This window comes from Thunnus maccoyii, chromosome 22 (assembly GCF_910596095.1).
Source record: "Thunnus maccoyii chromosome 22, fThuMac1.1, whole genome shotgun sequence".
In the NCBI taxonomy this organism is placed as follows: Eukaryota; Metazoa; Chordata; class Actinopteri; order Scombriformes; family Scombridae; genus Thunnus; species Thunnus maccoyii.
The window spans coordinates 17,935,385-17,959,209 of NC_056554.1; the positions used below are offsets into that span (position 1 = coordinate 17,935,385).

Below are 23,825 nucleotides of genomic sequence, written 5' to 3' on the forward strand. Positions count from 1 at the left end.
CCAGGGGGCAACTGAAATGTTTTGGCTTCACTTTCAGGGAGCTGTCATGGCGTCCATCTCTGTATACAGTCAATGGACAATGATGATTGAGAGGGATAATTTTTGTATGAGTCTAAACATTATTTTTTTACCCCCCCCCCCCCCCGTTTAATCAAAGTTATGTGTACGTGCTCTCTTTGTCTCAGCTTTCCACAGATGGATGTCTACCCATGACCTTTTTCCAAAAAAACAAACAGTTGCTCATTGAGATTTTATCCATTGGGTACATGTCCCTTTACAGTCATCCACTGTCAAGGCCTTCACACACAGCTGAACTCAACGTCCCCACATACCACGCCTTTCTGTGCCATCATGCCAAACCTGTTTCCAATCCACTGCCACGTCATGGAAGATTTTCCAGATATGTCACCATTTGGGAGGGGTTTTTTTCTCAAAAACATTCCCTACTCAGAGTTATTGTGGCAGAGAGGAAACAGAGACAGAGAGGCAACAGAATGACAAAGGATCGCAAGGTAGGCAACACATGAATACATGTTGTTCATTCATTCATTTTTCTTTTTAATGTTGATTTTAATGCTGGGTTACTGAAATTCTGACTGATACATTTAATCAGAAAGTTTTTATTCCAGAGGACAGAATGGTCCATCAAAATCAATCAATCATCAAAAAAGCCCTTAATTAAGTCTTTGAGAACAGAATGAAGGAAATACATTATAATGACTCTTAACATCAGGAAGGGTCAGTTATTGCAGGGTGATTATCAAATTTACTCCTCCAGACAATTTCTCAGATCAGGCTATCTGTCTATCTCTCTTTTTTCCTACAAGAGAATTCATAGGAAAGTTAATTTCTTGTGAAACAGAGAGAGGAAGGTTATATCAAGAAGTTTGTAAGCAGTGTTGCATCCAAAACCAATGATATAGATACTGTACATAAAAAAGACCTGTGTGTGTAATTCATCTGAGGAAAGCTTTTTAATATTTGCTCTGCATGTAGGGAAGTGATGACAATGCAGCTGTTACAACCTATTTATAATCTCAGCCTTTCTTCATCCACGTGTCAAAAAACAGACACTATACTTGTTTTTTCAGCAGCCCAAAACTCAAAGTTATTCAGCTTTACAGCAATAGAAAACAGAGAAACTCAGCTCACATTATAGAAACTGGAAACAGACTTTTTTTGATTTATAAATGACTTGAAAACAATCAACTGATCATTAAAACTGTTCGATTTCTGGCATCTGACTCATCAATTGGCATAACTGTCATCAAACCTCAGAGTTTTGAAAGCAGCTTTCCTTAAAATGTCCTTGCTGTACAATTTTAAAACACCTTAAATGTAATTGAGAGTTTAATGGAAGAGACAACACATTGACCATACCAACAATATGTTTTGTAACATGTTTTAGGGGAAGATGGGATGTACACAGAAGGATGTGAGAGTTGCAGAGTCTGAACAGACAGGTGGGTTTTGTGCAAATATTCCTGATTGTGTTCATTCAAGATCCTCAGTTTACTGCTTAAAACTTGCAAAAGAGAGTGATTTAAATCAACTGTTCAATTACTTTTCAAACAGACAAGGCTGTAGACTGCGTTTCAGACAAAAGCCTCCAGGTTTGTCACTGCGGCTGGTCCAAAGTGACGACATACCAGGGTCTGCGCACACATCAGGGGAAGATGGGATGTACACGGAAGGATGTGAGAGTTGCAGAGTCTGAACAGACTGGTGGGTTTTGCACAAATAATCCTGATTGTGTTCATTCAAGATCCTCAGTTTACTGCTTAAAAACTTGCAAAAGAGAGTGATTTAAATCAACTGTTCAATTACTTTTCAAACAGACAAGGCTGCATACTGCTTTCCAGGCGAACACCTCCGGGTTTGTCACTGCGGCTGGTCCAAAGTGACAACATACCAGGGTCTGCGCACACATCAGGGGAAGATGGGATGTACACGGAAGGATGTGAGAGTTGCAGAGTCTGAACAGACTGGTGGGTTTTGCACAAATAATCCTGATTGTGTTCATTCAAGATCCTCAGTTTACTGCTTAAAAACTTGCAAAAGAGAGTGATTTAAATCAACTGTTCAATTACTTTTCAAACAGACAAGGCTGCATACTGCTTTCCAGGCGAACACCTCCGGGTTTGTCACTGTGGTTGGAAAAAAGTGACGACTTATCATGGCTTGAGGACTCACCAGGGGAAGATGGAATGCACTCCAAAGGGAATTAGGATCCCAGAGAGCGAACAGCCCTACTGGGCAAATCAGTGGATTAACGTCAATCAACGGAAACATCAGCCAGCTAAGAAAGTGATTACCAAGAAGGAGGTAAGTGCTAGAAATTACAAGAGAGATTTTAAAGGCAAAAAGTTGAAGTTCACTTAGAATTTTTTTTTTTTTTTTATGTGTCTTTATGGTATAATTCCTTTGTCTAAATCTAATTCTGTCATTCATTTATTCAGCAGTGAAATGAACACTTTGGCATCATTACTGTGGAGGTCAGAGCTTGAATACGTATTATCAACTTACTTTCTTTTTACTTTCCACCTTTACCTGACAGAATGTGCCGGTGCCATCAAAAATCAACGCCCGTGCCAAATCTGCAGCACCAACGGCCCTGATCAACGAGGAATATGAAGATTATGAGATTATAGTTCACCTACGTTTAGGTTAAGAGTTCACATAATTTGAAAATAAAGCAGCTACTGTAACACTATGTACAGTGTAGCCTGACTATTTAGTAAGTGTTATACATTTGTTCTTTTCAAAGCTCCAAAATCTAAATCCAAATTAAATTCCAATAGTTGAATAAAATCTTTTTTCCTTTAAGAAATATGTTTCTGTGGCTTTTTTTTTTTTTTTAAATTCACCACCTTGAACAGATTAGTATTTCACACCCATCGTGACTCATGGCTGGGGTTGGTAGAAAGAGACTTTTTGGCGGGGATTTTTGTTTTTTCAGAAATGAAACTGAAAGCAGAAAAACCATAAACGTTATTGTGGCAGAGAGAAAATAAAGACAGAGAGGCAACAGAACACAGAAGAGGATCGCTAGGTAGGCAACACATGCATACATGCTGTTATTTATTGTACTTTTTAATGATAGTTAATGAACTGTGGCTGCACAGACTGCAAGCTTTTCAAGTCACGTTGGTTGTTAGTAGCATGATAGTTGTATTTTGGTTTTTACAATGTTAAACCACAACACAGAAACAGAATAATGAAGATCGAGAGCTCTTTTGTTATTGTTTGAAATCTTTTTTGCACGCTCGCAGCCCTAATGAACAGCCTTTAATTAGTACGTTAGCCCTAACAACTTCACCAAATCACTGAGTTGTCAAGGTGTGTTTTATATACATAATGTAAACTAATAATATTTAAAAATTCTGAAAAGATTCCGTTATTCTTTACACTGAAAATAGCTACAACTTTGAAGATGAATTTAATTAGCACATTTAATTAGAAAGTTTTTATTCCAGAGGACAGAATGGTCCATCTGAATCCCTTTTTTATTGAAAAGATCCATGATGAAGTAGGTATGTATGTCTGTCTCTCGGTTTTTTTCAATAAGAGAATTCATAGGAGAGTTATTTTTCTCGTTATATCCGGAGCAGACCATTAGACAAGGTAGGCAACTGCCCGAGACCCCCCGACTAAAAATGGGTCCCAAACAACTATAGATTTATTATGATGTTCAGATATCAAACATATGAAATTATGTTACTATTCTAACTCATTATACCCCTGCAATTACTTACAAAGGGTCACCAAAGCCCTTTAAAACATAGTGTAAGACCCCCCTGCGCACTACAGATTAATGGACTATTCCTTCAGTGGAGGAACCAGCGCGCGCAGCACTCGACTGACGTTTTGATACAGTAGATACGTAGGAGCTCACCCAGGTAATCTGCAATTAAACATAACATCAAACAGAGTTGTCTCAGAGCGAATCTCAGAAGAAGAAACTAAGAGGAAAAATCAAGCAATCATTGTTCAAACTGTTGCTTCTCCTGAAACAACCAGCAGGACCACAGTTAATGACGTTTTCCTGTCGCACTTACTCACTTGTTAGATGATGGGTGCACCGACCCTCTTCCCCCCCCAAACCCTCATGAAAACAGACAAATATAATGATGATATGAAAAAATGGCATTCAAGGGAGAGAGAGTGTCAACTAGTAGTCTGTAAGAATAGAAAACTGCTTTCAATGTGCAGCAAACTGCTGCTGCCAGTGATGGAAGAAAGATTCACATCCTCAAAGTAACAATACTGCAAAATACTGCATTACAGAAATACTCCATTACAAGTCAAAGTCCTGTATTTCAAATTTTACTTGTGTTATATTATGTTACATGTTACTTGTATTATTATCACAGACATATTGCATTATAACAAGCATTTGAATGTTAATTTGAATGTCAATTTTAACATAATTTTATTCCTTATCAGAATTATCTTTATTGGCCGAATATCTTTATGCATATAAGGAATTTGACTCAGGTTTAGTGGCTCTCAATGTGCTTACTAAAACACAACACTGTTCAGAAAGACACACAAAGAAAAGGCACCTCTACTAGGGTTTCAGTTCCTTCTATTTCAGAGGGAAATGCTGTTCTTGTCATTCTGCTATATTTATCTGACAGCTTGTTACTGGTTACTTTACAGATTAAGATTTTACACACAAAGGATATGAATAACAGATAAAATATGATGCGTTATTATTGATTAGAACTATCCAGCAGTATATAAAGCAGCTCAAATGAGCTCACCTTGAAGCAGATGTAAAGTAAGTTTGGGTACATTGTAGGGTTGAGCGATGTCTACAGAATTGAAATATGTTTTATGCAGACACACGCCGGAGATGAGCCTCCAGGTTTGTCACTGCGGCTGGTCCAAAGTGACGACCTATCAGGGCCTCAGGATTCACCAGGGGAGGATGGGATGCACGCAGAGGGGGGTGAGAGGTGCAGGGTCTGAACAGCAGAACATGTGGGGGAATGTGGGACTTCCAAACAAACAACAGAACCTCTGGGTGGATATTTACACCTCTATCAAGACTGGTGGGTTTTTGCACAAATATTACTGATTGTGTTCATTCAAGAGCCTCAGTTTGCTGTTTAAAAACTCCCAAAAGAGTCAACTGTTTCAACTAATTGAAATCGACTGTTCAATTATTTCTCGAGCAGACACAACAGACTGCTCTTCACAGACAAGCCTCCAGGTTTGTCATTGTGGTTGGACCCAAGTGACGACTTATCAGGGCTTGAGGACTCATCAGGGGAAGATGGGATGCACGCAGAGGGGTGTGAGAGGTGCAGAGTCTAAACAGCAGAACATGTGGGGGTCTGTGGGACTCTACACCTCTGTCAAGACCGGTGGGTTTTGTACAAAGATTCCCGATTGTGTTCATTCAAGATCCTCAATTTACTGCTTAAAAACTTCCAAATGAGAACGATCTAATCACTCAAATTACCTTTCAAACAGAGACAACTGCAGGCTGCTCTTCAGACAAAAGCCTCCAGGTTTGTCACTGTGGTTGGAAAAAAGAGACGACTTATCGGGGCTTGAGGATTCACCAGGGGAAGATGGGATGCACTCCGAAAGGAATGAGGATCCCAGCGACAGAGCAGCATGACTGGAAAAATCCGTTGGAAGACGTCAATCAAAAGAAACTTCAGCCAGCTCTGAAAGTGATTATCAAGAAGGAGGTATGTGCTAGAAAGATATTTCATTTTAGAGCTTTTATCGGCTGATACTGATGACGTGCGGATAATATCGTGCATCCCTATTTTATTTCTTATGTGTCATAATGAATTCCTTTGTCTAAATCTCATTCTGTCATTCATTTATTCAGCAGTGAAAGGAACAATTTGGCATCATTATCATTATTTTACTCTCCGCCTTTACCTGACAGGATGTGCCGTCGCCACCGAGAATCGACGTCTGTACCAAATCTGCATCACTAACGGCCCCAATCAAGGAGGAATATGAAGCATGTACGTGTAAGATTATAGTAAAACTGAGACTTTGCATAACAATTTGAAAAGCAGAAGCAGCTACTGTAAGACTGATCATCTCCTTTCACTACAGCTGCAATTCCACATCGTTCTGCAACGCTGAGTAGTCCACAGTCTGCAGTAGTTCGACCTAAGAAGAAAAAAAGGAAGGATCAAACATCACCACAGGTATACTCAGAAACAGTTGGTTTCAGAGTATATTTCATTTACTACTTTTTAAAGCAGATTTACACACCTTTTGAACAAGCAGGCACAGGTAAAAAAAAAAAAACCTGGTAGGTCTATCTTTGTCTGTTTTGTGCACACAACTTCCCCTCTTCTCCGTTCTAAGTTTGTACATCCTCACCTCCTCTCCTAGCATCCTAGTCCCTCCCACCTGAGATGCGAGCGGAGGAGGTGAGGAAGAGACACGAGGAGAGATGAGTCAAAGCAACAGGCACTTAACAAAATGAGACATCCTTGGTTCAGAGCCGTCATGTCAATTAAATATGACGTGTGGCAGAGCTGCTTCATCTGTCCTTTGTTTTCTTGTAGAGTACTGCTGTATTTTATGATCTCTGTCAGATGAGCATAACGGTGTTCATGACAACTTATAGCCTATATTTACTTTCAATTCATATCACAATGTGGCACAATGTGACAAGAATGTACGGATGTCATACATTGTCACACTCACACTACAAATGGTTGTATATTCCAGCTCTTTTATACGTCACAGCACAGGTGCCAAAAAGACTTCCGCAAAGGATACACCTGTGTATCCTCGCTCATAGCTCCTCCAGCAAGCCTCCTCTCTCCTCAAGATGCATTTTAGGAATCCTTAAATGTGACACGCTGAGATCAATTTGCGGGTCAGAGGCAGGAGGATTTAGGAGAGAGGAGACGAGGAGGCACAAAGTAGAGAAATGAGAAGAGCCCCATGTATTGCATGTCCATTTATCCTGGGAGAGGAAACCCTCTGTTGCTCTTTCTGAGGTTTCTTCCACTTTTTCCTCATTAAAGAGTTTTTTTAGGGAGTTTTTCATTATTCAAATCGAGGATCTAAGGATAGAGGGAAAGCCCCCTGAGGGAAATTTGTGATACTGGGTTATATAAATGAAAATTGACTTGGCACAAAAGATGAGCTGGAAAAGAATGAATGAAATTGATACCAGTAGAAATGCTACAGGGCTGATTAGGGAAGTGGAAACAGATGAGCAGGCGGGCGGGAGGCAGGTGAGTGGAGGGATATGGAGGGAACAGGTAACTGCAGGTCAGATGGGTGTGGCCGGATCTGAAACCTCAAGAGATTTAGAGGCAGAAAAACAGGCGAGGATAAATATAGAACTAGGAATGAACACTTTTTTTTTTTTCTTCCTCAACATGTTGCGGATTGTAACATGAATCACTGTTTTGAAAAGTAATAAATAAATGAATTCAATTTTTATTCATCATCAGTATTATGACTGAGTCACATCACAGCCACAACAAAACAAAACAAAATGACAACAAATAATTAATCTTTGACCAAATTAATAAATTGTTATAAATTACATCACAATCACAAAATTGAGTCATTTAATGATGAACCGGGAAAAGATTTTATTCATTTGTCATTAACTTTAAAATAAGTAATATTAACTCTTTATTAACTATTTTAACTTTTCACCTTTACCTGTCAACATGAATAGTTTAAATTCTCTCACCACTAAATAGCAAAGTATGAAAAGTACCACAGTATGTAAATGAAATGAACATCTTTCAGGTGAACGGATCGATCAGGGAGCGTCCAACAATATACCCGATACCAGCAGTCCGAGCTAAGGAGAAAACCAAGAATGATCAAATATTATTACAGGTACTAAACTGTTTGTTTTATGCCCTATTTTAAAATTTTATTTCAAGTATGTTCAGTAAATTTTTGCCTTAATTAGGTAGCAGACAGAGGAGCAATGACAGGATATGCAGCAAAAGCAGCCACGATCAAAGAGGAGCCCCACACACGTATGTACTGAGTGAAGATTTAGAGAATTTAGCAAATCAATGTGGAAAATAAAGCAGCTATTTGGTTGAGACTGATCATCTCCTTTCACTACAGCGTTTGCAATTCAACAGCAGCCTTTCCAAACAGCCACAAACTCAAAGTCAGGCCATGAGCTGCATGATTCCTCCTCCGGTGTGCAGGTAAAGTAGATTTGTTGGAAATGTTTGACTATGAAATGAAACCAATATTGTTAGTTTTTAGCTACTCAATGCAAATTCTTACCTCGCTTTTTGTTCCAGATGGTGACATAAACACACAAGTTTATTGTTTAGCTGCTGAGTGTTTTGAAAAGTATAATATAAATGGAATTAACATCTTATTCTCCTCCATCTTTCAGGTGAATAGATCAGTCAGGGAGCGTCCAACTCTTCCACCCCGGCCAACAGTAGTCCCACCTAAGAAGAAAGAAGGGGAAGATCAAACACCATCACAGGTGACAGTTTGTTTGTTTAAAGTAGATTTACACACCTATTGAACAAACAGGAAGAGGTCAAAAATCCTGGTAGACAACAGGCTAAGTGAACAAAATGGGCAGGCAAGTGGTTGAAAACAGGCAAAATAACAGATTGGCAGGACAAACTGGTCTATCTTTGTCTATTTTGTACACACAACATGTATTGCATGTCTGTTTATCCTGTTATTCCTGAGGTTTCTTCCACTTTTTCCCCTTTAAAGATGTTTTTAGGGAGTTTTTCATTATTCAAATGGAGGGTCAGGATAGAGGGTGTTGTATTGCTGTGAAGATTGTAAAGCCCCTTGAGGAAAATTTGTGATATTGGCCTATACAAATGAAAACTCACTTGGCACAAAAGATGAACTGGAAGAGAATGAATGAAATTGGTACCAGTATAAATGGTTCAGGGCTGATTAGGGAAGTGGAAACGGGTGAGCAGGTGAGTGGACAGAAATGGTGGGAAGAGGTAACTGCAGGTCAGATGGGTGTGACCAGATCTGAAATGTCAGGAGAGTTAATATGTAACGAGGCAGAAAAACAGACAAGGATGAATATGGAACTAGGAATGAACACACACACTGTGACACATTTTCAGGTATTTTATCCTTATTTTCACTTTGTTTTTGTTTTTTTCCTTCTTCAACATGTTGCGGATTGTAACATGAGTCACATCACAGCCACAACAATACAAAACAAAATGACAATAATTAAATGATTAGTCTTTTACCAACTTAATAAATTGCCATAAATTATATCACAATCACAAAATTGAGTCATTTAATGATGAACCGGGAAAAGATTTTATTCATTTGTCATTAACTTTAAAATAAGTAATATTAACTCTTTATTAACTATTTTAACTTTTCACCTTTACCTGTCAACATGCATAGTTTAAATTCTCTCACCACTAAATAGCAAAGTATGAAAAGTACCACAGTATGTAAATGAAATGAACATCTTTCAGGTGAACAGATCGATCAGGGAGCGTCCAACGATATACCCGATACCAGCAGTCCGAGCCAAGGAGAAAACCAAGAATGATCAAATATTATCACAGGTACTAAACTGTTTGTTTTATGCCCTATTTTAAAGTTGCAATAAATGATATTTAGTCGTATTAGTTGTCAGAAAACAACTATTTGCTATGTAGAGATATCGTGGAGTAATGGCGTCCTTACCAGTGAATGAAGTCGCACTCCTTCTGTGTGTGTTGTTATCCGAGCTTCTCTGTTCTTTGTTTTGACAGCAGGTCTGTCTGAGCGTGCGTGTTAGTGCATGTGAGCGTGCATGTTAGTGCATGTGAGTGTTTTGAAAAGTACAATGTAAATGGAATTAACATCTTTCAGGTGAATAGATCCGTTAGGGAGCGTCCAACTCTTCCACCCCGGCCAACAGTAGTCCCACCTAAGAAAGAAGGGAAAGATCAAACACCATCACAGGTAAACAGTTGGTTTTAGACTCAATTATCATCTTTGAAGGTATTTTTATCCTAATGTTTGACTTGTTTTTTGAAAAATTAGTGAAATTTCACCAATGTAGTTCTTTGTTGTTTTCTTTTCTAAACATATTGTAGTTGCACCAATGTCCTTTACAGTTTAATTTCTGATTGGTTTGAAAATAACCATTTAATTCATTCAACATCTTTCAGGTGAGTAGATCAATCAGCAAGATACCCGATACCAACAGCATGTCAAAAACTACACATCAGTCACTTACTTGTGTCACCTTTAGCATTTTAAAGTCAAACTTTAACAGCTACTTTGTATTCAACGCTGTACTAACAAGACTTTCATCTTATCTCTGTGTGTGCATACACTGTAGGTGTGTGCCGCCAAGGCCATACAAGAGAGACTGAAATCTGAACTAGAGCTGAAAATTCAGATGAGAGAGGAAAAACTGCAGAAAAAAGCAGCAGAGAAAGTCTGCGAGGTAATGCAGCTAAGATCTAAACTTATTTGGATTTGATTCTGAATTTCACTCATCATGAGTTTATTCCAAGACTTTGATTAATCATATTCTTCATATCATATTCTACCATTAGGGAATTATTGTTGCCACTTAAACACACTTAAAAGTGAAATGACTCAAGTAGTACCAACTTTCCACCTCTTTGTCAGAGTGTCCCAGATTCAACAAGTGCCACCACCCAAACCAATACTGCAGCAGCAGATGCCATATCAGAGGAGGATCCTAAATCATGTATGTAGTATGATTTATTCAACACAGGAAATTGCTAAATAATCAAGAAAATGAATCATTTACTGTCTTCTTTCTCTTCAGTGAATGAAACTGCACAGGACTCTGATTTCTCCACTGGCATGAAGGTACAGCAGACTCTGTTTCCAATGTTATGCAAACACTTTCGCTGTTGTGTTTTTGCTGATTGTTCAGAAAAGCAACAGTTATGCTGTTTTTGTGGGTGATTAAAATGTTACAGGTGAAGCAACTGGCCCTGATGTTTTCAGCTACAACCAAGAAAACAGCAGCAGTCCAGCAACCAAAGGAGAAACCACAGGAGGAACAAAAACTACCACAGGTGATAGATGTTCTGACAGAAAATGCAGCTTTTAAGTTTTATGCTAACTGATTTGAAAAGGGCTGTGTTAACAGTTATGATCATATTATTATTAATTAGTTGGATACATGAATGCTTTATATCTTTCAGGCGAAGCCTTTGGTCCAGAGGTTTTTAGACGCTACAGCCCAGGAAACAGCAGTCCAGCAACCAAAGGAGAAACACGAGAAGGAACAAAAACTACCACAGGTGATAGATGTTTGGACAGAAAATGCAGCTTCACATGTTATTGTTGACAGACTTGAAAAGTGTTGTGCTAACAGCTATGATCATATTATTGTTAATTAGATAGATACTTGAATGCCTAATATCTTTCAGCCTTTGGCGCAGAAGTTTTTAGCTGCCACAGCCCAAGAAACAGCAGTCCAACCAAAGAAGCAAGACAAAGAGGATCAAAAACTATCACCGGTAAAGAACTAGTGTCTTTTTTAGTTATAACTATTGGATGGTTTGCCTTGAATTTTTCTACAGATATTCATGATCCCCAGTAGATGAATCCTACACACATTAATAATGCTTTGCAGCTTCTCCAGTGAGGGGATTTGCTGCTTTCCACTGTTTTATATCATTGTACATTGAATATAATTGTGTTTTAGGCTGTTAGTTTGACAAAACAAGACAGACATCCGAAGACATCACATTGGACTTAATTAATTGATTAATTGAGAAAGTATTAAAATAATCCTCAGCTTCAGCCATAGAAGATGTAACAACCCCTAAAAAACCTAATTCAGTTTTGAAATGCAGGAATCCATCTTGTAGTGTCTCTAGTTGCAATATGAAGAGCTTTCATTAGCTCACAGATTCTCATACAGTTGAGATGAAACACTACATACGTGCTCAAATGCTTCATACATTATAAACCTTCCACCTTTCTCTGACCAAAGATGCCAGACTCAACAAGTGCCACCACCAAAATGAATCCTGCAGTGACAGAGGACGCAACAAAGGAGGACCCCAAAGCATGTATGTGGTTGTGTTATGGTTAATTTAACACAGGAAACTGCTAAATAGTTAAGGGAATGCGATTGACAGTGACCTTCCTCTGTTTTTACAGTGTCTGAAACTGCACAGCTCTCTGATTGCTCCACTGGACTGAAGGTAGAGCCAATTTTATTCATTAATTATATAATGTTCAATAACTATTTGTGTCAAGCTTGTGCTGGGTGTTAAACGTTTTTCAGGTGAAGCAGCTGGCTTGGATGTTTTCTGCTACAAACCAGGAAACAGCAGCCCAACTGAAGGAAAAACACCAGGAGGAACATAAACCAGCACAGGTATAGTAGTAGACTCTCTATAAATCTGATTTTTCACCTCATTTAGATGCCAGAACGTACAAAAAGATCAAACGTGATGGTGTGTTCGGGACTCAGTTTAGTATGTCTGGCAATATGTGCTAGTTTGTTGGTAAGATACCAGTAGGAGATGGTTGCAAGGGTGTTTGAGATGGTTACTGGGTTTCTAGGGTGTATTAATAAGTAAGTTGGATACTTGAGTGTTCATTGTCTTTCAGGTGAAGCCATTAGGCCAAAAGCTTTTGAAGCCTTTGGCGCAGAAGTTTTTAGCTGCCACAGCCCAGGAAACAGCAGTCCAACCAAAGAAGCAAGACAGAGAGGATCAAAAACTATCACTGGTAAAGACCTAGTGTCTTTTTTAGTTATAACTTTTGGATGGATTGCCTCGAATTTTTCTACAGATATCCATGATCCCCAGAAGATGAATCCTACACACATTAATCATGCTATGCAGCTTCTCCAGTGAGGGGATTTGCTGCTTTCCACTGTTTTATATCATTGTACATTGAATATATTTGTGTTTTAGGCTGTTAGTTTGACAAAACAAGACATCTGAAGATGTCACATTGGATTTAACAATTAATTGATTCATTGAGGAAGTATTTAAATAATCCTCAGCTTCAGCTGTAGAAGATGTAACAACCCCTAAAAAACCTAATTCAATTTGAAATGCATCAATCCGTCTTGTAGTGTCTCTAGTCGCAATATGAAGAGCTTTCATTTGCTCAGAGATTCAGTTGAGATTAAACACTACATACGTGCTCAAATGCTTCATACATTATAAACCCTCCAATTTTCTCTGACCAAAGATGCCAGACTCAGCAAGTGCCACCACCAAAATGAATCCTGCAGCGGCAGAAGCCACGAGAAAGGATGACCCCAAAGCATGTATGTAATTGTGTTAAGATTTATTCAACACAGGAAATTGCAAAATAACCAAGAATGTGGTTGACAGTGACCTTTCTCCTTTTTTACAGCATGTGAAACTGCACAGCTCTGCGATTTCTCCACTGGACTGAAGGTACAACAGATTTTTGACAATTGTGCAATTGTCCATTTTATCTGATATTTGCCTCTTTTCTTCTATTGCAGCCCTTTTTCTTATGTTAAACTTGCGCTAACACAGCTAATGCTAGTTGGAGCCTCAGTACGAGAGGAGTATTTGACCTGACTTTGGCCTCCTCTGATTGGTTTGGTTGGGGCGAGTCTCGCTTAAAACCTTGAGATCTAAATATCTCTGTACTGATACCAATCTGTCCAATGAGCCTCCCCACATTAAAACATACTTTGAAACATATTTCAATTAATATAAGAAAAAAATGACCTACTGTTGTTTAAATTCAATGTTTATTTGCTGCACTTTTCAGAACAATCAGCAAAGGTTATTATGTTTCCATTATCTATTTGTGTCAAGATTGTGCTGAGTGTTTAACATTTTTCAGGTGAAACAGCTGGCCTGGATGTTTTCAGATACAACCCACAAAACAGCAGTCCGACCAAAGGAGAAACACAATGAGGAACGAAAACCAGCACAGGTATAGTAGCAGACCCTTTGTAAATCTTATTTTTCATCTCATTGAGGTGCCAGGAAGAACCTAAACATATGTCACCAACTGTGCTCTAACAAGACTTTCATCTTATTCAGATGAGAGAAGAAAAAATGAGTAACATCAGAGCAGCGGAGAGAGCCTGCGAGGTACTGCGCTTAAGTTTTTGACTGTTTTTTACTCTAAATTACTCTATTCATCATTTATTATATGAAGTTATTGCTGCTACTTAAAAAATTATTTGAATTCTGTAAACAAATTTGTGATAAAAATGCTGGACAGTGTGAAACCAGCTGAAAAAGTCTTTATTGGATATACACTTTACTTTGAAATTAAATCACTCAAATATTATGAACTTTCCACCTCTTTTTGTCAGAGTGTCCCAGATTCAACAAGTGCCACCACCCAAACCGATACTGCAGCAGCAGATGCCGTAACAGAGGAGGATCCTAAATCATGTATGTAGTATGATTTATTATACGCAGGAAATTGTTAAATAATCAAGAAAATGAACCATTCACTGTCTTCTTTCTCTTCAGTGAGTGAAACTGCACAGGTCTCTGATTTCTCCACTGGCATGAAGGTACAGCAGACTCTGTTTCCAATGTTATGCAAACACTTTCGCAGTTGTGTTTTTGCTGATTGTTCAGAAAAGTTATGATCTTTTTGTGGATGTTTAAAATGTTACAGGTGAAGCAACTGGCCCTGATGTTTTCAGCTACAACCAAGAAAACAGCAGCAGTCCAGCAACCAAAGGAGAAACACCAGGAGGAACAAAAACTACCACAGGTGATAGATGTTCTGACAGAAAATGCAGCTTTTAAGTTTTATGCTAACTGATTTGAAAAGTGCTGTGTTAACAGCTATGATCATATTATTATTAATTAGTTGGATACATGAATGTTTTATATCTTTCAGGCGAAGCCTTTGGCGCAGAAGTTTTTAGCTGCCACAGCCCAGGAAACAGCAGTCCAGCAACCAAAGGAGAAACACGAGGAGGAACAAAAACTACCACAGGTGATAGATGTTTGGACAGAAAATGCAGCTTCACATTTTATTGTTGACAGACTTGAAAAGTGCTGTGCTAACAGCTATGATCATATTATTATTAATTAGTTGGATACTTGAATGCTAAATATCTTTCAGCCTTTGGCGCAGAAGTTTTTAGCTGCCACAGCCCAAGAAACAGCAGTCCAACCAAAGAAGCAAGACAGAGAGGATCAAAAACTATCACCGGTAAAGAACTAGTGTCTTTTTTAGTTATAACTGTTGGATGGATCCCCTTGAATTGTTCTACAGATATCCATAATCCCAAGTAGATGAATCCTACACACATTAATAATGCTTTGCAGTTTCTCCAGTGAGAGGATTTTCTGCTTTCCACTGTTTTATATCATTGTACATTGAATATATTTGTGTTTTAGGCTGTTAGTTTGACAAAACAAGACATCTGAAGACGTCACATTGGACTTAACAATTAATTGATTAATTGAGGAAGTATTAAAATAATCCTCAGCTTCAGCCGTAGAAGATGTAACAACCCCTAAAAAACCTAATTCAATTTGAAATGCATCAATCCGTCTTGTAGTGTCTCTAGTCGCAATATGAAGAACTTTCATTTGCTCACAGATTGTCATACAGTTGAGATGAAACACTACATACGTGCTCAAATGCTTCATACATTTTAAACCTTCCACCTTTCTCTGACAAAAGATGCCAGACTCAACAAGTGCCACCACCAAAATGAATCCTGCAGCGGCAGAAGCTGCGAGAACGGAGGACCCCAAATCATGTATGTAATTGTGTTAAGGTTTATTCAACACAGGAAATTGAAAAATAACCAAGAAAATTAAGGAAATGTGGTTGACAGTGACCTTTCTCTTTTTTTTACAGCATGTGAAACTGCACAGCTCTGCGATTTCTCCACTGAACTGAAGGTACAACAGATTTTTGACAATTGTGTAATTGTCCATTTTATCTGATATTTGCCTCTCTTGTTCTATTACAGCCCTTTTTCTTATGTTAAACTCACACTAACGCAGCTAATGCTAGCATGGAGTCTCAGTATGAGAGGAGTACTTGACCTGACTTTGGCCTCCTCTGATTGGATAGAGGGGAGAGTCTCACTTAAAACCTTGAGAACTAAATATCTCTGTACTGATAACAGGCTGTCCAATGAACCTCCCCACATTAAGATACACTTTAAAGCATATTTCAATTAAAAAATATAATAAAAACAACTGACATACTGTTTTTTTTAAATTTAATGTTTATTTGCAAGACATCTGAAGACGTCACAATTATCAGATTGATTTTTCACTATTCTCTGACATTTGTTAGGCTAAACAATTAATTGATTAATTGAAAAAATGTGAAAATAATCATCAGAAGATAACAACACAACAGCACAAAACAACACAACAGTAACAACACAAGAGCTTATGATAGAGCTCAAAAATATGTATGATGTTGTAGATGTCTATGCAACTAAAAACACTAAAATAATAATCCCCCCTAAAAAGACACATTCATTTTTGTAAAGCAGAAATCACTCCAATATAAAGAGCTTTCCTTTGCTCAGAGATTCATATACAGGTGAGATGATGCTCTTGCTTAAATGTTTCAAATATTCCACCTTTCTCTGACAAAAGGTTCCAGATACAACAAGTGCCACCACCAAAATGAATCCTGCAGTGACAGAGGACGCAACAAAGGAGGACCCCAAAGCATGTATGTGGTTGTGTTATGGTTAATTTAACACAGGAAACTGCTAAATAGTTAAGGGAATGCGATTGACAGTGACCTTCCTCTGTTTTTACAGTGTCTGAAACTGCACAGCTCTCTGATTGCTCCACTGGACTGAAGGTATAGCCAATTTCATTCATTAATTATATAATGTTCAATAACTATTTGTGTCAAGCTTGTGCTTGGTGTTAAACATTTTTCAGGTGAAGCAGCTGGCTTGGATGTTTTCCGCTACAAACCAGGAAACAGCAGCCCAACTGAAGGAAAAACACCAGGAGGAACGTAAACCAGCACAGGTATAGTAGTAGACTCTCTATAAATCTGATTTTTCACCTCATTTAGATGCCAGAAAGTACAAAAAGATCAAACGTGTGTTCGGGACTCAGTTTAGTATGTCTGGCAATATGTGCTAGTTTGTTGGTAAGATACCAATAGGAGATGGTTGCAAGGGTGTTTGAGATGGTTACTAGGTTTCTAGGGTGTATTAATAAGTAAGTTGGATATTTGAGTGTTCATTGTCTTTCAGGTGAAGCCATTAGGCCAAAAGCTTTCAGCTGCCACAGCCCAGGAAACAGCAAAGGGGAAAGAGAGGGACGATCAAAAACTATCACAGGTACAGTACCAGTGCCTCTATTGTGTTGTTTTTTTTTAATCATTCCTATAGTAGTTTTGCTTCATTAACCTACTGAGGTGCGGAAGACAACAATTTTAAGAAAATCTTAGTTTTAAAATATGAGAATCACAAGTCCACTTACAAGTCAGTTTATTATAAATTTTGTGGTTTAGCAATTAGGAATGGGCTGACTTTATCACTGCTGTTTGCTGGTCAGCACACTTTTCCTGACAAAAATTATAAAAGAAGCGTACTCTACTTGCCATCTCAGCAAGTGACCCTAAAATCTATATGATTTATGACTATTATACACTGTTCAGCCATTAAGAGAAATCCTTCAAATTCAGTCTTTAACAGTATGTAAGTCTTCTATTATATTCTTCTACTTGCGTAACAATGCTGGTATTAGGAGTGCTCTGGTAGATGAATGGTTACAGCACAGACCACATAACGGCAACATTGCCGCTTCAACTCTGGCTTGGGACCTTTGTTGCATCATCCTTCCCTCTCTCTCCCCTTGTCTCCTGTCTGCTTCTCCACTATCCACTCTCCGTTAAAGACAAAAAAGGCCCAAAAACTATTTAAAAAAAACAATGCTGCTGTTGTACCTGCACATACGGTTGTACTTAGAAGCCTTGTTTTGCGTAAACTCATTCAAGGTAAGGCAAGACAGAATCCCAGATGACGTAAAGCACATGGTTGAGATGAGAGAACGAAATGGGGATGAAGACAGATCATCTGTAAAAGCCTGTAAAGTAAGTTTTGAATATTTAGCTTTTTTATTTTAGTCTTTTCTCCTCAATATGGTTTGATACCAAAATGCTGTCCATCAGCCTTTACAGGAGAGCTTGGATTGCAGACCGGTGGAGACCAACAGTGAGCTCTCAAAGGTGATGGAGGATGCTTGCCAGAAGTCTCTAGACCTTAAAATCTCCAATGAAACTCTGAGAAATACAAAATTGATCAAGGTGGGGCAAATTCACCAGAAACTGGAAAAGCCATATTCTAATGGTAAGGCCATACACTTACTAATCATTGCACTTTAATTGTTTTGCATTTGCAACCGTAATTTACGGACACTGATTATTAACTAACAGTATTTTTTTAACCCCACAGATCTTGAATGGATTACCAAGTTTGCAGGTGCGTGTTTTAAAGTGTAAAAAAATGTTATCTAAACAGGAAAAGAAGCAAATACAAGGAATTCTTCAAGTTCAGAAGAAAGAAAGATGATCTTTTTAAAGCTCACTGTGAAGTTTTCTATTACTTCTACTGTTTCTCTCTTAACTCTAGTGGATATAAAGCTGGATCCTACCACCGCACACCGATGCCTTATTTCTGCTGATGGGAAGGAAGTAAGAGACGAACAAGAGACAGACGTGGCTGATGCTCCAGAGAGGTTTGATCTGTGCGGCAGCGTCCTGGGGCTCAACAAGTTTACCTCTTGGAAATCATACTGGGAAGTGGAGGTCAGCAACAAGACCGGGTGGGATCTAGGTGTAGCGAGAGGCGACGCAAACCGCAAGGGGAAACTATTGCTGAGGCCTGATGACGGTTACTGGGCTATTGTACATTTTAAAAACAAAGAGTACGCAGCCCTGACAGCTCCACCTGTTCCCCTTTTGTTTAAAGAAAATCTACAGAAGGTGGGAGTGTTTGTGGACTACGAGGGAGGTCTTGTGTCTTTCTACAACGTGACGGCTAAATCTCACATCTACTCCTTTACTCTGTGTTCGTTCACCGGAGAAATCTGCCCATATTTCAGTTTGCATCTTGGTGAAAGTGCTGATCCTCTTATCATCTCAACTGTGAAACACCAATAATTATATGCAGCATGTTATTACAAGGGTGTGTATGCAACATACTCTTACAGCCATTTTACTCTGGTTTTTACAGATTTTATAGAAATGGCAAGGTTTTGAAAATGGTGCTTTTTTGGTAACATTACAAGGAATATGTGTTTTCATCATTGGTGCAGTTACTTACAATAAGTGTTTTATTGTTAATGTTAGCATTTCCGTTAAAGCTATGTTTTGTTAAAGGGGGCATATCTTGCTTTTTGTGATTTTCTGTTATTTTTTTACTGTTACAATGTCGGATGTCTATGTTAAACATAGTCAAAGGTCAAAAAAATTGGGTTGAACCTATGTTAAATGCTCGCTGCAAGTCAAAAGTCAGGGCTTCATTCTGCACGCTTGGTTTACAATGTTACCTCTACTTTCTCCTCTTGATGATGTCAGGTTGTTCGCGCATGCCCAGAAATGGCCAACCGTTTCGTAACCTTTGTTGCTAAGGTGGTTCCAAGTGTTGTTTGCGTTGTTCACTTGCATTTTTTGGGTCGGATTCGGACCCAGCATTTATGGATGTATTTGAGCAGTTTACATTTAGAGTAAAGAACAAGAAAAAGAAGTGAAATCCTGCTTCTACCGTTTGCTTACATAGCCTCCCAAGCCGCTGGAAGTCGGCCGGTATAAGATAAATAAGGAGTTTTTTAAACTGTAAAACATTCAAAGATATTCAAGTAAAGCCTCAGAATATAAATGTAGAGCTGGAACACTGGATCCTATTTTCTATAATGCAACTGAATAGTGTCTTATGTAAGGCCCTACCTGCTTGGTAAACACCAACTTCTTCCAAATAAAATATTCAGGGTTTTTTTTTAGACCTCGTAAAGCTCCTTCTTGAGTCAACATAGAAAGTATTATGTCAATATATGTTATAAAAGAGTTTTTTCAGGTTGAGTTGTACTTGTTATTAAGAGTTAACTGAACATAATGTGTAAAATCACTAGAGTGCACCTTTAATTGTTATAATATAATATATATATATATAATGTAAAAGAATTCCCTTGTTGAGTTCACATGTCCTGCAATTAGATAAAGAAAATTTGTAATATTTTTCTACAAGTATGCATTTCCTTTATATTAAGCATTGTGTATTTTTGTTTTTGGTGTCTTCTTTTTGAATCCCTGTAAGCTACCAAATCTACTCTTAGCTACTCTTCTTAGAGTTCAAAGGAGAGTAACTAAAAGTTTCTCCTAATTACAGCAGACAAAAACACTTTTTAAAAACTAATGTCAGGACAATCTTTAAAACCTACATTATATATTATTTTCAAAAGTGTCAAAGTGTTTTTATTAAATGTTTTGATGTCCATTTCATGTATGGATGGGTAGACAATGATAAAAAAAAATTGATGAGGACACCAGAGGACAGTTAGTGAAATCCTCATTCTGTCACTTTCTGTTCATATAACCTGTTATTTCTAGTTACATCCTTGTATAAAACCACATGTACACCATCACTGTGACCTCTGACCCCTGCCCTGTCTTCCCTTGGTTTTGTCACATGATGGTAAAGTGGGAATTTATATCATTTACTTATTTTTGTAAGCTATTAGTTAGGACATTTGACATAGTCTATAAAATCACATGCAAGGGTGTAATACAAACTGTTACATAACAACTTTTTATACTTCAACGCACAGGGGAATGAAAATCCCAATAAAGAGTTTCTTTTTCTTTTTCTGACACTATCAATTGTTCCTGCATTTTTTTCCAAATGAGTCTGACAGATTAGTGTTGCTTAACGACACTACAGTGCATGATGCGAGTAGGTTTTGAACTAGTAAAGAATTGTTTTGGCTGAAACGAAACTGAAACAGTTTAAAGTTAATAGAAAGGAGGAGAGACGGGAAATGACCGACAGATCACACACAGGATCATCAAGGATACAGACCGAGGTAGGCTGAGATAAGCAGGTTATGATATCGTTACTTTTTACTTTAAAGCACTTTTTTGGTAGAATTATGAGGCAACATAAAGCACGAATGATAACACAGATTAGAAGTTTAGTGTTCCTGTTTGGCGAATATGTAATAGAAGGAAATCATCTTGAAAACTGTTGTAAGCATTTGAAAGAAATAATTTAGATTTGTATGCGTGTTGTAAAGTTATTAGAGGTCGTGTTTAAACATGCACAGTATGTTATGTCAAAAAGAGCGATTTCATACTTGTGACCGATATATCCGGGTTTCATAACACTGTCGATGATTACAAGGACGATACGGCTTGACAGGTGCAGTCATGCAAATATAGGAAAACCACAGGTTTCGAGGCGTGCACAAAAATACACACAACATAGTGGAGCGTGTGTAAAATGTAAATACAAATTTTCAATGGGCTTTTATTCGATGTTCAGTCTTTTGCTGATGTCAGAATGAAGTAAATCAAGTAAATCAAGTTTCCTGTGATGAAAGTTATTTTTAGATCCGGTTACTACGTTGATATTAAACCACACAGTGGTATGATGACAAGGAAGCACACTTTTTTTTTCTAAAACTGAACACAATAAACATGAGTAGTAATAGTTTCTTTTTGAACAGCGATTAAAAACCTATATTTTTTATTATACCACAGAACTACAGGCACCATTTTACAATAATAGCATATATAAATACTATCTTTCTATATTATGTTATATCATTCTGATACTATATAATACTATTGGCTATCTGTTGCTTTTAGAGTTGATTTCAAGATATTATTGATTACTTGCAAAGCCCAGAGAGGCCTTGCCCCAAGTTATTTCTCAGATCTATTAATGCCCTGTGTAATTCCTTATTGTTCCAAGGTTCAGTTTAAGACACAAAGGTGACAAGTAAAGACAGCTGTAAACAGGTGTAAACAGGTGTAAACAGAGCTGTTGTTATCAGGGCTCCTTGACTTTGGAATGACCTGCCAGAAGAGATCAATGCTGCAAACTCTGTCTCGTCTTTTAAATCACTTTTAAAAACCTGCTTTGTGTTTTAAATGTGTTCTGTTTTTATTGTAAAACACTTTGTAACCTTGTTTTGAACGGTGCTGTATAAATGAAGTTTATTATTATTATTATTATTACTATCTTTCTATATTATGTCAAATCATTCTTATACTTTATAATACTACTGTATTGTATTGTTGTACTCTGTTACCTCATATTTATGTATATACATTGCATAGTTATACAGTATAAACATACAGTATGTACATGTAAACATGTAGCTGCTATCTGCTTCTCTGCTCTTCTTCTTGTGCTGCTGTAGTGCTGATTATCTATGGGGATTTCCCCGGGATCAAAAAATTTGATATTATCTAGTCTATGTGTCCTCACAGGTTATCTTCACTGGTGGATAATGTGTGTATAATTAGCTGGGATGACTGTAGTAGATACTGTGCAGTACACTCAGAACCACTAGAGGGCGACAAATGAGTGTCTAATCTCAGGCCTGTACCAATTATGGTTTTGAGACAAAATTAAGAAAATGCAATCAAATATCAACTTAGAGTAAATATAACCAAAAGGTGTTGCCAGACTTATTCTTATTCATGTTAGGATATGCTCTTAATTTCAAATCAAACTTTCCTCTTTAGGAAAGTAAAGCCTTGAGACACGAGAGAAGCAGAGAAACAGTTCAGTAAAGCATTTCCTGAGGCCTGTTGTGGACAGTGCTACTAAATGTTTGATTTTATGCTTAAAACAAACAAAAATAACACTATTGATCTCTGTTAGAATATGCCTTATGTCACAGTTGTTTCAAGGTTTGGTACATTGTTGTGAACATGTTATGGATCAGTCATTGTTGCTCCTACAAAAGTCAAGCAAGTGCTTTCCTAAATGTGTTGCATAATGAAGAAGAAGCGCAAAACTCACGCTTACAAAAATATACATATTTGTCTTCTACAGGTACTTAACACATCAGACATGAGTAAGCAGGTTTGCCACTGCGGTTGGTCAAAAGTGACAACTTACCAGGGCCTGAGAACTCACCAGGGAAAAAAGGGATGCACACCGAAGGGAATGCACATCCCTCAATGTGACCAGTTCATGTTTAATAGTTACAAACCTACAATTACCTACATGATGCCTCCAATCAAAATAGAAGACCCTTTCCTGGACGCTTACACCTCTATCAAGACTGGTAAGTAGTTTACCTCTGACTCTGCTTTGTGTTCTCATTTATCACATTAATTAACCTGCTCCCAAAAAAGAACCAACATTCCCACCAGATGTAGCGTTGAATACCTGAATTAAATGTCACCTTCTTAGCACACATTCACCTTTATACAGTGAAACAGTGTTACAGCAAGGCTGCATTTTGTGTTTGGGATGTCATACCAACAAAAAGGCCCTCTTTTGTGCATAATTGACAACATACTGTATGTCACTGCTTGGCATAATTTCAGTACTTTGTACAGTTGTATGCAGAGGGTCAAGTGTATAGCCTTCTCCCAAACTGCTCAATATAATGAATGATGAAGATAAATTAATTTTCAGTTAAGGGTTAAATGATTTCTTGCAGTTAACTTTTTTTTTCTTTTATAAAAATGAACTCTTTAGTTATGTCTCAAACAGACACAACAGACATGCCTGCAGAGATGCTCTTCCCGAGCCTGAGGATTCACCAGAGCATGATGGAAAGTACTCCAAGAGGAATTAGGATACAAGAGAGCGAACCGTACATCTATAAAAATCAGTTGCAAGAATCTCACCAAAAGGACAGCAAACCAAATACCAGTGC

General features: G+C 37.8%; 1 protein-coding gene across 5 annotated transcripts; it reads left to right on the plus strand.

Moving 5' to 3' along the window:
• The first annotated feature begins 412 nt into the window (after nt 1-412).
• Nucleotides 413-20,801, plus strand: LOC121889536 (nucleolar protein dao-5-like). 5 transcript variants are annotated; one of them, XM_042401551.1, is made up of 45 exons: nt 413-512; nt 1,409-1,463; nt 1,576-1,725; nt 1,839-1,988; nt 2,102-2,139; nt 4,871-5,057; nt 5,184-5,372; nt 5,482-5,705; nt 5,912-5,993; nt 6,088-6,182; nt 7,759-7,851; nt 7,928-7,997; nt 8,092-8,177; nt 8,375-8,470; nt 9,456-9,548; nt 9,838-9,930; nt 10,313-10,420; nt 10,609-10,690; nt 10,772-10,815; nt 10,929-11,027; nt 11,157-11,255; nt 11,385-11,474; nt 11,954-12,032; nt 12,124-12,167; nt 12,251-12,343; nt 12,580-12,699; nt 13,171-13,249; nt 13,339-13,382; nt 13,804-13,896; nt 14,007-14,057; nt 14,285-14,366; nt 14,448-14,491; nt 14,599-14,697; nt 14,827-14,925; nt 15,055-15,144; nt 15,622-15,700; nt 15,802-15,845; nt 16,560-16,638; nt 16,730-16,773; nt 16,857-16,949; nt 17,180-17,266; nt 17,926-18,021; nt 18,100-18,277; nt 18,383-18,409; nt 18,560-20,801. In XM_042401551.1, exons 1-45 carry the CDS (start codon nt 495-497, stop codon nt 19,087-19,089), a joined length of 4,515 nt encoding a protein of 1,504 aa, XP_042257485.1. In that variant the 5' UTR covers nt 413-494; the 3' UTR covers nt 19,090-20,801. The 5 variants fall into 5 exon arrangements, with proteins under 5 accessions (XP_042257485.1, XP_042257486.1, XP_042257490.1 ...); XM_042401552.1 differs by lacking the exon at nt 14,007-14,057; XM_042401553.1 differs by lacking the exons at nt 413-512; nt 1,409-1,463; nt 1,576-1,725; nt 1,839-1,988; nt 2,102-2,139 and adding an exon at nt 2,914-3,052 and having other exon boundaries at nt 4,846-5,057.
• The last annotated feature ends 3,024 nt before the right edge of the window (nt 20,802-23,825 follow it).

Excerpts from the sequence above, each read along its gene's own strand:
- LOC121889536 (XM_042401551.1), top strand. Across the intron at positions 1,989-2,101 it reads TGCAGAGTCTGAACAGACTG|ACAAGGCTGCATACTGCTTT; the intron begins GTGGGTTTTGCA and ends CTTTTCAAACAG. Across the intron at positions 8,471-9,455 it reads AAGATCAAACACCATCACAG|GTGAACAGATCGATCAGGGA; the intron begins GTGACAGTTTGT and ends AACATCTTTCAG.